The following is a 13,038-nucleotide window of genomic DNA, read 5'->3' as shown; positions in this document are numbered from 1 at the left end:
CGCTGCCACCTCCGGAACGCGATCCTGCGTTAGGCGGTCCGGAGGTGGTTAAGCGAATTGAACTCGACGTGGATAATGGCAAGTATATTGGTCCCAAACTGTATATGGTAAGCTGCAGTATTACTTTATTCTATACTATAGTACTCTTCTATTCCAGGGCATCCATGTAAGAGGCTATCGGGTACCAATTATCCAGCTTTGGTTAATACCCAACCTTTATCTAAAGCTGTCATGTAGCCTAGGCCAGATAAAGGTTGGCACGTATGAAGCCCAGAGAAGCAATGGGGGATGGCAGAATATCAGTGGCGCTGTGCACTAGACAAAACACCAGACACCTGGATTCCTGCCTCCCACCATCAGCTTATTTGCAAGTAAAATAGAGGACCTTACCTGTAATAAGGCAATGAAGAGAAAGAAAGCGTTGGCAGCTCTCCTGATCTGCTCATAGAGGAATCGAGGTAGGAAGGTCAACACGCTGTACTTGGCTGTGCTGCGGGGACAATGGCAAAGGTCAGCTTACAGGGTGTAATAGTAAAAGATGTATACACGACAAAATAATTTACTGATATTTACATTAAATGCACAGTCAACATTAAAAAGTTAAATGAGTAACACACTTAGGCCTCATGCACATGACCGTATTTCGTTTCCGTGTCAGTTTTTTTTGCGGATAGGATGCGGACCTATTCATTTCAATGGGTCCGCAAAAAATGCGGACAGCACACCGTGTGCTGTCCGCATCAGTATGTCCGTTCCGTTGCTCCGCAAAAAAAATAGTGCATGTCCTATTTTTTTCTAGTTTGCGGACAAGGATAGGCATTATTACAATGGATCCGCAAAAAAAACGGATCCGTCATCCTTTTTTTTGCGGACCGCAAAACACATACGGTCGTGTGCATGTAGCCTTAGTGTCACTGTACTGTGGGAAAACTTTTGCTATGTCATAGAGACATATCAAACTATTTGGTGGCGGTCTGAGCGCTAAGTTCCCTGTCGTTCACAAGAACAAGGAGAGGGAAGTGATTACAGAGCACGCTTCCTCACTGCAGAAGACGGATTCTATAGAAATGATATGGACCCATCTCGATTCTTTCTCCCACAGGGAGGAAAGAGTGCTATATGAGTGCTTGTCTCTTCGCCGACCAGTGGAGGTCTCAGTGCTTGGACCCCGACCGATCGAAACTTTTTCTATGTCGCTATGACATCAAAAGTTTACCAATTAGCCAGGCATTAGGTTCTACTTCTGAGTAGAAAAGTGGACTGGGGGCACATGGAGAGAAAAGGGGAGGACCTCCTTTTACCCAGTCCATTCTAGTCTCAATGGAGAGCTTAACTTGCAGTCCTTCTTCTCGCTGTCAGGGAGTGAAGGACCTGTGATTAGGTCATCACAGGTCCTGACAGCTGCACCTTCCTAACCTGGGAACTACACCATTCTCTGTGCAGTTCCTTCACTAGACTGTGCAAAACCCGTGATTATGTCATCATAAGTCCTTTAGCTTTTGGAGTCTCCGGAAAGCACTGATGATGCAGAGTTATCATCATACGTGCAGTTACTGTCTAATCTTATCAGACAGTCCCCTTGACAGGCCGCAGCGCCTCCTGACAGGGACTCTGAACAGGAGTCTGTATTAAATGTAATTTGGGGTGAGGTCTTATTTCCACAACCAGGTGCTCATTCCCCATGGGCCCCATAGTAGCTGTGTGGTCTGCCTCTATTGCAGGTACGCCACTGGATAGCAGTCAAAGGAAAATCCTCTCCCCAGCTCTGTAATGCATATCTGACAAACAGAAAAGGACTACAGGACACAGGATATGAGCTCAGAGGAGGAGGAGTTACAGGCTGAATGACAATGAATTACAACATAGATAACTTACAAAACCAAATATAACAATGGTCGCTAGATGGTAGCAAAGTGCCCTAAGTATAGTCTTAACAGAAATAACACAATACAATCATACACTGTATAATGTGATGGGAAAATGAGACAAGCAAGCAAAGGAGGCAATATGGACAATCACAATACATTAGTAAGTGCCTTGTATTAACTTTCTCTACATGATAAATGCCATTTGCTGAAGTGAGACAACCCCTTTAAGATTTGTGGCATATATCTAGGATATGCCAGAAATGTCAGATAGGTGCAGGTCCCATTTCCAAGACCTGCTCCATTAGTCAAGCATGGAGTGAATGGAGAGGATGTAGCGCAAGAGCAGTGTGCTCTCCTTCACTTCAAGGAGCATGTTCTGGAGATGGGAGTGGGTCCCAGAAGTAAGACCTGCACACATATGGCCTATGCTAGTGATATGCCACAAAATCCTCAGATGAAAAAACCTCTTTAATGAGGTTTTATCAAGCCCTGCATTCCAGAATTTTGGCTTCAAAAACTTGTAAATGCCTCATTCACACGTCAGTGTTTTGGTCAGTGATTTTGAGCCAAAACCAGGTGCATCTCTGAACACAGAACAGGAGGAGATCTTTCCCTTCTACCTTATCTCTGTGGAGGCTCCAGTCCTGGTTTTGGCTCACAATCACTGATTGAAATCACTGACGTGTGAGTGAGGCATAAAAGGGCTTTTTCAACTTTTTGAGTTTACTTACACAAAAACTGCAACTTTATTTTTATACCACTCATTTCAGTTTTAAAAAGCAGGTGTGGTTAGTTTTGTTAGGTAATGAGGTGTAGACTTAAATGTAAAACTGCACAAATATTTCAAGTACGCTTCAGCAGAGGGAGGCATAAAAACATCTCTAGACATATTTAAAGATACACCAATCTTATCAAGCAATTTGATAGCAAAACTAACTCCAAAAGTTCCGCTCATGATAAGGGGGCACTAACACAGCCGTGTCAATTTTGTGGACTGAAAAAGGCGGACATCAGGTTTGTGCACCCAGCATCGCGGTGTGGACCTTATGACTTCAATGGTTCTGTGATCCGCATGTTGCGACCAAAGACAGGACGTGGCCGCATGGACCCAGAAGCACAAGGAAGCCCTACCATCAGGATAAATCATCAGTATCTAATCATTGGGAGTCCAACACCCAGCATCCCCGCCAATCAGCTCCATGGCCTCTTTCTAGACCTGATGTCCATTAGTCACATGGCCTTTGTGCATCTCAGCCCCATTCAAGTGACCAGGGTTCAGCTGCAATACCAAGTACAGCCACCATGCAAGGTACGGCGCTGTGCTTGGTATACTATGAAGTGGCCTTTCTCATTTTTATTTGTGGAGGAATTTGATGCCTCATGTACCCAATAAGCCCAGTTCAAGCCTTCTCGGCTGGCACCAAGGCCGAGACGATGGATAGGCATCCACCTAGTGCACCAACACGCTACCCAGAAGTGGGGATGCAATCATGGCCACATCTGCAGCCGTTCAGTCTCAGAGGCTTCAGGCAGTAGAGCGGCGCAAGAGGCCGCAATGATGTCACCACGACCTCCTGTGATGGATCTCACATGATCACGTCAGACCCAGACAGGAACTGTGATGTCATGTGGACCACCTGCGCTGGAACATGGCAACAAAAAAAACAGATCGCACTGATTGTACACTCTGCTCGTTCACATATGCTATGTGGATTGTGATTTCAAGCACTGAGCGGATTGGTCACAAACAGTTCACTAAACACACAACACTCTCTATCCATCAAGATTTTCCCTATTAATTCCAATTGGTACCCTCTGCTATTCCCGGTCTAAAATACAACAGCAAACACTAACCCTCCCGACATGTTTCACAGCTACTTGCAGCTTCGTCAGGGGAGTGGGGTAACCGAGGTGAACGAGCAGAGTGTACAAAAAGTGCGGATGGAATACCTCAGTAGCATCTGAGTCTCTCACCCCCAGAGCACAACGCGTCATACATTGCAAGTCTAAACAGGCTGCAAATGTCAATACATTAATAGGCTACATGTGGGGGTGTTGATATCACATAATTTTATTATATGTCATATTAATAATACACTGTTCATCCCTTGAAAACAGTGTTTATTAGTAACCTAGAGCTATAAAATAAAGCACTGAACGGACTACTGTTATACTAACATAGTAGTGGATTACAAATGTGTAGGTACATCAAACGATCAATATCGCAGTTGAATAACACTGCTAATAACCACCCCCATAATAACCACCCCCAGAACATATTGTTGCTGTCACCAGCAACACATTACACTATACACCGCTATACCATATAGGATGCAAAAGTGAATTTACAAAAAGGTTATATATGGAGGTGTTGATATTTTAGTATTATAATAAAAAAAAAAATACACACCACTTCGTTTTCAACAAGCAGCATTTATTATTAAACACAGTGTTACAACAAAAAGCACACACAGTCCTGATCAAAAGTTTAAGACCACTTGAAAAATGGCAAAAAATCATATTTTACATTGTTGGATCTTAACAAGGTTCCAAGTAGAGCTTCAACATGCAACAAGAAGAAATGGGAGTGAGACAAAACATTTTTTGAGCATTCAATTAATTGAAAATAACGATTAAACTGAAACGGGCTGTTTTTCAGCTGATCCAAATTTTAGGACCACATGCCTTTAAAAGGCCAAATCTGTGCAAAGATGTGGATTCATTGTCATTCTCTGTCAGGTAGTCACACGTTGTGATGGCAAAGGCAAAAAAACTCTCCCTTTTTGAACGTGATCGGGTTGTTGAACTGCATAAGCAGGGTCTCTCACAGCGCGCCATCGCTGCTGAGGTGGGACGCAGTAAGACAGTCATTTGGAATTTCTTAAATGATCCTGAGGGTTATGGAACAAAAAAAGTCAAGTGGAAGACCCAAAAAAATGTAATCGGCACTGAGCCGGAGGATCCAATTAGCTGTCCGTCAAGACACTGGACGATGCTCAACCCAAATTAAGGCCCTTACTGGTGCTGACTGCAGCCCCATAACCATCAGACGGCATCTGAGACTGAAGGGCTTCAAAAACAAAAAACGTCTTCAAAGACCTCGTCTCCTTGAACGCCACAGAACTGCTCGTTTGGACTTTGCAAGAGAGAACCAAACATGGGACATTCAAAGGTAGAAGAAAGTTTTATTCTCTGATGAGAAAAAAATGTAACCTTGATGGTCCTGATGGTTTCCAACTTTACTGGCATGACAAGCAGATCCCACCTGAGATGTTTTCTACGCGCCACAGTGGAGGGGGGGGGGGGGCGCCATAATGGTCTAGGGTGCTTTTTCCTTCAGTGGAACAATGGAGCTTCAGGAAGTGCAGGGGCGTCAAACGGCCGCTGGCTATGTCCAGATGTTACAGAGAGCATTCCTCATGACTGAAGGCCCTCGTCTGTGTGGTAACGACTGGGTTTTTCAACAGGACAACGCTACAGTACACAATGCCCGCAGGACAAGGGACTTCTTCCAGGAGAATAACATCACTCTTTTGGCCCATCCTGCGTGTTCCCCTGATCTAAATCCAATTGAGAACCTTTGGGGATGGATGGCAAGGGAAGTTTACAAAAATGGACAATAGTTCCAGACAGTAGATGGCCTTCGTGCGGCCGTCTTCACCACTTGGAGAAATGTTCCCACTCACCTCATGGAAACCCTTGCATCAAGAAGTAATAAACCATAACGGCAGAGCTACTCATTACCCACAGCAGCCTATTTATTACAAACATACATAAAATATTATATCAAATATTATAACACTGTAACCTCATAAATGCCAACCAAAAACACATGTCCCTTTTTTCCGAAGGGGGAGGTCCTTGAAGCCCTAAAACCAAAACCGTGCCGAGGTGAGCCAACTTACCCCCAGCCGTTGACCACTAGCTCGGAGGCACCCCTGATGGCTCACCCTGACAGTTCCGCCACGTCCACCCAACAATCCTGGGAGTCCAGCCCCACCTGTAGGGCCCTCCCATCCTCATTACCATCAAATCACACCGACTCCAAGGACCTCCCACCGCCACAAATGCACAGGCTTGACTTCCCTCAAGCCCGTGCGTCCCTCCACACCTGTACCGCAATCTCCATGCCCTCCTGTATCGCCAAGCTCCACATATCCAAACCCAGGGCGTTTAGGTGCACCCCGTCACTCCGCCAAAATCCCCCAACACCCCCTTCTAAATCCCTATGTCGCACCGCTAAACCCCCATTCCTCACCATAAACCTCCCAATAGCCCTATTAACCTTCACCCGGGCCTTGTTCAAACTCTCCACCGACCGAGCACCTCGCCAGACCGACCGCGGCACAATATCGGACCATACTGTGATCATACCCGGATACAACACCCATAACTTTAACAAATCTGATTTAACGTCTCTCACCAACTCCCTAAAGGGCCGAGCTCCCAAATCATTCCCCCCTACATGTAGCACCAACACATCAGGCGCCCTGTCTTGCCTAACAAATCTATTGAACTCCGGAAGAACCCCACTCCACATCATCCCCCTCCTGCCAATCCACCTTACCACCGCCACTTCACGAGCCAACCCAAGCTGCAAACCGTCCGGCCTAACCGCAGCCCTGGCAGCTCCCCACCACACATACGAGTGACCCAACAGCCAAACCAACGCTGGATCTGAACCTGCAACGACAAAGAAAACACAAGAAAACAGGAAGCAAACCAAGCAACTGTAAATCCCTTCATTCAACCACACCTTCAGGTCTTACATATGACCTAAAACGAATCGATTCCCACCTACCGATCCTTTTTATTACTTCATCCCCCAACCCCCATCTAGCTGCCTCTGTTGCCGCCCCAATTCTAAATGAATGGCTGGAAAAACCTACCTCCCCCACACCTAACCCCGCCAAACACCGCCTAAAAACTGCCACAAACTGAAATCGAGAGAGAAAAGAACCATCATCATGAACTAATAACGGATTGAGCCCTTCACCCACCTTGTCCCCCATGAAATTCTCCGCACAACGCACCGGGCACATCAAGCAACCCGGAATTGCAAACAAAACCACCCGCCGCCCTTTTCCTTCCATATCAGTCTTGGATCGCCTGATCACGAATTCAACCCTATCTGGCCAAACATCAACGTCATCTCTAAACAACCCCCCTTTTCTACTCACCGTCGGGCTAACTAATTCACCCAGCCGCAACGCCCCAAAAAACGCCAATGAAAACGCCAACCTGAATAACTTTACCTCCCCCCCTGACCTGCCCACCTCCCCCAACTGCTCCCCCATTCTAACCAGCAACGTAAATGACACCGGCCGCCGAGAGTCCACCCCTGCCTTCTCCCGCCGCCAACCCCTAATGGCCCGCGCCACCAAAAACGATTTAGTCACGTCCGTCACTTTCCTGAGCCTAAAACCAAAAGCCAGTCCCGCCAAACAACTATTCATCCTAGAAACGGACCAACCCTCATCCCTGCAATGCCCAATGAACAACAACATCGGTATCTCTAAATCCTCATTGCCCACCCCCAAACTCCCCTTCCACTGCTCCCAACGTTCCCAGGCCTTTGCATACCGCTCCCACGTACCAGGTGCCAGAGATGACCGAATCAGGCCTGCCACCGCTACTCCAGAACGTTCCACAGCAAGGCTGGACACTCCACCCCCACCTCCGCCGCACCAGGAGCTAGCTGACGGAAACGGTCCCACTGTGAACGAGAGAGGGCATCAGCAATACAGTTGTCAACCCCAGGCACATGCACAGCCACCACCCACGCGTTGAGTACAAGGCACTCCAACACCAACCTCTGTAACAACCTAACCACCAACGGCGATGAGGCCGACAAACCGTTAATCGCCTGCACTACCCCCAAGTTGTCACAATGAAAACGGACTTTCTTGTCCCTGAAACACTCACCCCACAACATTACCGCCGCTACAATTGGGAAAAGTTCCAATAAGGCCAAGTTCCGTACCCAACCCCTGTGCACCCAACTATCCGGCCACTCTCCTGCGCATACACGCCGAACCCGCACCCCCCAACCGCATCCGAAAATAACTCAAAATCCACTGCATTAACAACCTCCCCCATAAACAAAGACCTCCCGTTATACTTTACTAAAAACGAACCCCAAACCGCTAGATCAGCCTTTAACTCCCGCCCCAACCTAATGAAATGATGTGGGGCCCGCACCCCTGATGTTGCCCCAGCCAATCGCCTGCAAAAGATCCTGCCCATAGGCATGATCCTGCAAGCGAAGTTCAGCTTACCAAGGAGCGACTGAAGTTCCCTAAGCTTTATCTTTTCCAACCTCCCCGCCCTAGCCACCTCCTCCCTCAAATCCTCCAATTTATCCAATGGCAGCCTACACTCCATCCGCTCTGAATCAATCACAATTCCCAAAAAACTCAATTCAGCTGTAGGCCCCACCGTCTTCTCCCCCGCCAATGGAACTCCAAAACGCCCAAACACCCCGCACAGCGTATTCAGCAAAACTGAACAAACCCTCGAACCCGCTGGGCCCACACACAGGAAGTCATCCAGGTAATGGATGACGGAGTCACAACCTGCCGCATCCCTAACCCCATTCCAAGAAAGAGCTAAAGGCCTCGAAATACGCACACGACAGGGAGCAACCCATCGGCAAACAACGGTCCACAAAAAACCCCCCCATCCAAAAACACCCCAACAAATGTAAACAATCCGGATGCACCGGCAACAGACGGAACGCTGCCTCAATATCCGTCTTGGCCATAAGCGCCCCTCTCCCAAGCCGCTTCACCAATGCCACTGCGTCAAATGACGTATAAACCACGGAACACAAAGCCGGGTCTATGCCATCATTGACCGACGTTCCCCTAGGGAAGGACAGGTGGTGAATCAGCCGGAATTTATTGGGCTCCTTCTTCGGGACCACCCCCAGCGGAGACAGGCGCAGGTCCGCTAAAGGCGGCTCCGAAAAGGGGCCGGCCATCCTTCCTAACATAACCTCCTTCCCCAACTTATCCGTAACAACACCCTGATGTCCAATGCCGAACGCAAATTCTTCTTAACCAAACGAGCCCCTGACTGAACAAACGGAATCCGAAAACCTTCCGCAAATCCCGTTTCCAACAAAACCGCCGCCTGCCTATCCGGGTACCTATCGAGGTAAGGCCGCATCTTTTCCAGCCGCACTGGCGTCACCCCCTTTTCCAAAACCATCCCCCCTCTCTGCCTACCTCCCCGGAAACAACGCGAGGCTCCGTGTGACCCGCCGCAGGTAGAGCATTCGTGCTTGAACTTGCACTTTGCCCCAAACTTGCAGCTCCCTTCGTTAAAAAGGAAGCACAGCCCCTTTGCGGATGCCACCGCGAATCCGGACTGCCCCCCACCACTAGATTCCCCCCGAAAGGACTGCCCGGCCCTAGCTGGCGCTGTCACCTTCAACCACAAAGCAATGTCTTTGTGGTCCCATTTGATCCCTGACGCACTGCCTTCCGCTGCCTAAACTGCTCGTCGTACCGCAGCCACGCAATCCCTCCGTACACCCTATACGCTTCACCTATCGCATCCAGATAACAAAAAAGCGCGGAGCAGCACTCCGGCTCTTTTTCCCCGATAACACTGGCTAAAATCGCGAACGCCTGCAACCAATTGGCAAACGTCCGCGGAATCAGCCTGTGTCTCCGCCTCTCCTCTTCCTCTTTCTTGCCCTCATCCCGTTTCGCCCTATCCAGATTAAATTTTTCCAAGGGGAGCAGGGAAAAAATATCCACATACCCCCCTTTCCATATTTTTTCCCTCAAATCCTGTTTTAAATGAGCGCCCAACGGTCCCTCAAAACAGACATACACTTCCCCCTTAGCCCTGTCATCCAACCTTGCCACCTCTTCCTCCCCGGCCCCCCCGCCTGCGTTTCCACCGAGACCGAACTCGCCCGCGCCTCTGGGGCCCCCGATCCGACCGCCCCTACCCCGCCGAGGCCCCCAACACCCCAAGCCGGTAACGGGGACATCCCCCCCCTACCTAACCCCGCAACCAAACCCGCCAAACCCCCCAGCAACTGGCCCAAACCCCTACCTAAATCCAGCTGGGACCCCCCACCTACAACCGACTGGGACCCCCCATCCCTACCAGCTAACTCAACCCCCAACTGTACTAGAGAACCCCAGGATGCCTCACCTGGCTGCGTGGGTGCTGTGACCCCACCAGCCGCAGATCCTGAATCCTGACGCTCTGGTCTCCTCAGATCTTCTTCAGCCAGGTGTCCCCTGACCACGCTGGAGCCAGGGACGTCGCTGGCAGGCTGCCCTCGTCCATCTTCAGAGGAGGCGGAGCCACCCTCCTCCTCTCTCCCTGTTCCCGCCGAGGGCCTGCTGGCGGTGGCCTCCACACTCACAGCAGCCCCGTACCGACCGCCAACCTTCTTCTGCAGGGGGCCCCCAGCCACCGATCCGTGGGCTGGAGCCGCCGAACCCGGTCCTGAATCCAAACGCCGCGTCAACCGCCGGGCAGACCTGGCCTGGCCTGCAGGTGAGCTCCGCCGCATCCTAGGATTCCTCCCACGCCCGGGGGTACAGGGAGGAACAGTATCAGCTGTCCCCCGGCGTGAAGGGTCCCTGGTGGGGCTCCTTTTCCGGCGCTGAGCCCGAGGGGACGCCATGTCAGGGCTGGGGCGCGCCGGCGGCCTGGCCCGCCGCGGCCGGGATGCCACAGGCGGAGGAACAGCTGGGACCTCGAGTTCATGTTTGGAAGTTGGATTTCTGTTTTGGGGGGGGTGAGTTCTTTTTGGAGGTGTGGTCCTAAACTTTTGATCAGCTGAAAAACAGCCTGTTTCAGTTTATTCGTTGTTTTCATTAAATTGAATGCTCAAAAAATGTTTTGTCTCACTCCCATTTCTTCTTGTTGCATGTTGAAGCTCCACTTGGAACCTTGTTAAGATCCAGCCATCCTAAATATGATTTTTTTGCCATTTTTCAAGTGGTCTTAAACTTTTGATCAGGACTGTATCTTAGTACTGCCATATACTGGTGTTAAAACTGATACCCTATGCTTAGTCCTGATAGTTTTAAGGGTCCATTCACACGTCCGCAAAATGGGTCCGCATCCGTTCCGCAATTTTGCGGAACGGGTGCAGACCCATTAATTTTCAATGGGGCCGGAATGTGCTGTCCGCATTTGCGGACAAGATTAGGCATTTTCTATTATAGTGCCGGTGATGTGCGGTCTGCACATTGCCGGTGTCCGTGTTTTGCGGATCCGCAAAACACTTATGGACGTGTGAATGGACCCTAATCATACACATTTTTTATTTTCTATAATAGCAGTTTTAAGTGAATATAATAAAACATGTAGTTTTAGATACATATATAGTTAGGACCCCTAAAGGGATTTCTTGGTCAGAGGACCGTTTTGTTTGTTGTCAGCATTATATACTGGCACTAGGGTGGGAAGGATCATTATATACTGGCACTGTAGTGGGGGACGCATTATATACTGGCACTAGGGTAGGGCGAGCATTATATACTGGCACTAGGGTAGGTTGAGCATTATATACTGGTCACTAGGGTGGGGAGGAGAATTATATACTGGCACTGGGGTAGGGGGAGCATTATATACTGGTCACTAGGGTGGGGGGGAGCATTAGATACTGGCACTAGGTGGGAGGCAGCATTATATATGGGGGCACCAAGGAAGGGGGCTTTACTGGGCTCAGAGGGTGAAGAATAACGTCCCTCTGGGCACCTTCAGGGTTCATTTGCATAATACAAAAATCGCTTTTTTAGCTAAATGAAAGCATGAATATAAGAAAGAAAACCACTGCAGCAGAGAAGGTATTTTATTAAACATGGCAATGGTGACAGCTTAATATGGTCAAACCAGGTGACAGATTTCCTTTAAATATTACTTTATAATAAATATATTCTCAAATACCTTTCATTATTTATAATGGCTCGTTTTGTCTGGGGAGCAATCATCAGGGGGGAAAAAATGGCCGCTGTCCCATTAATTCACACAAAACCTGTCCTGATCACAAGTTACTTTACAACACTGAGGTAAAGAGCTGCCTCATCCTCCTCTCTGCTCTACTTGGCAGGGATTGCGACCCTGAATACAGATGATAAAAACATTAGCTGAATCTCTGGGGAATTTAGTTCAGAGGAGACAAGAAGTACAGAGAGGACGGACAGGACAGGATGTGGTAATGGAGACTGTAAACAAGTGCTGCTGCTGAGCCACACCTCACCCTCCTCTCATGTCTCCTCATCATCTCCATTCCCACAGAGACTCAACTGTATTCAGGATCATAATCCCTGACAAGCAGAACAGAGGAGGATGAGGCAGCACTATGGCTCATTGTGGTGAAGTAACTTGTCCTCCTGTGTGATTAGGACAGATTCTGTGTGTACTAATAGGACGGCGGGCATTTTATTTTTCCTAATGATTGCTCCCCAGACCAAACAAACCATTCAAACTAATGAAAGGTATTTGGGAATATATTCACTGTAAAATAATATTTAAGTTTTTTTTTTTGTTTTGTTTTTTATTCCTGGAGAAACATTTTAAGAACGCTGGTCTGAAACATTTATGCACTTGGTCACAGATCTACCCACTTGTAGTGGCGGACAGCTTCTACAAGATGGTGTGCTTTTTTTGGTGCCAGACTTGCCTTCTGAAGCACAACTGGCCCAAGTTTTTATATATATATTTTTTTTCTTGAAAATACTTTATTAACAATCAGTTGTCATCATCATACATACATTGTACTGATACTCTGCGCACATCAAACAATATACAGTACAGGCTACACTATACATCACACTATATGCTACAATAACATGCATCTGCATATACAGTGGTGGTCTTTACCACCGTCCAGACAGACAGGCCCCTGATAGACAGGCCACGGTCGCACATACAGTTGTGGACAGACAGGGAACCGCCGCTGGAAACAGCGATTCCTGGCTGGCTGTCCCAGCGGCAGTCCCTTTAACCATCAGTCCGACCCATCATTGACAGAGAGACATTGTGTGTGTGTGTACAGTGCAAGCGCAGTTCGCAGATGCCAGGGAGCAGCCGCCAGACACTGCTGAGCTGTTGTCTGTCTGGTGGCCGCTCCCAGGCCTCTGCGCCCGGCGCATCCTGCAATCAAAATGCTATTGGGTGCAGCGGGTCATGT

The 13,038-nt window shown here is 48.6% G+C and overlaps 1 protein-coding gene across 1 annotated transcript in view; it reads right to left on the bottom strand.

Moving 5' to 3' along the window:
- Nucleotides 1–13,038, bottom strand: part of ATP8A2 (ATPase phospholipid transporting 8A2) — a 728,462-nt gene that overhangs the window by 672,363 nt on the left and 43,061 nt on the right. The window contains exon 2 of the mRNA XM_040422449.1: nucleotides 391–490. Coding sequence (XP_040278383.1) covers nucleotides 391–490 — 100 coding nt within the window. The remainder of the gene's footprint in view (nucleotides 1–390; nucleotides 491–13,038) is intronic.

The sequence above is a fragment of the Bufo bufo genome, chromosome 3 (genome assembly GCF_905171765.1).
Source record: "Bufo bufo chromosome 3, aBufBuf1.1, whole genome shotgun sequence".
Classification (NCBI taxonomy): domain Eukaryota; kingdom Metazoa; phylum Chordata; class Amphibia; order Anura; family Bufonidae; genus Bufo; species Bufo bufo.
Note: the sequence above shows the minus strand (reverse complement) of the source record. Positions and strands in the feature narration are given on the sequence as shown.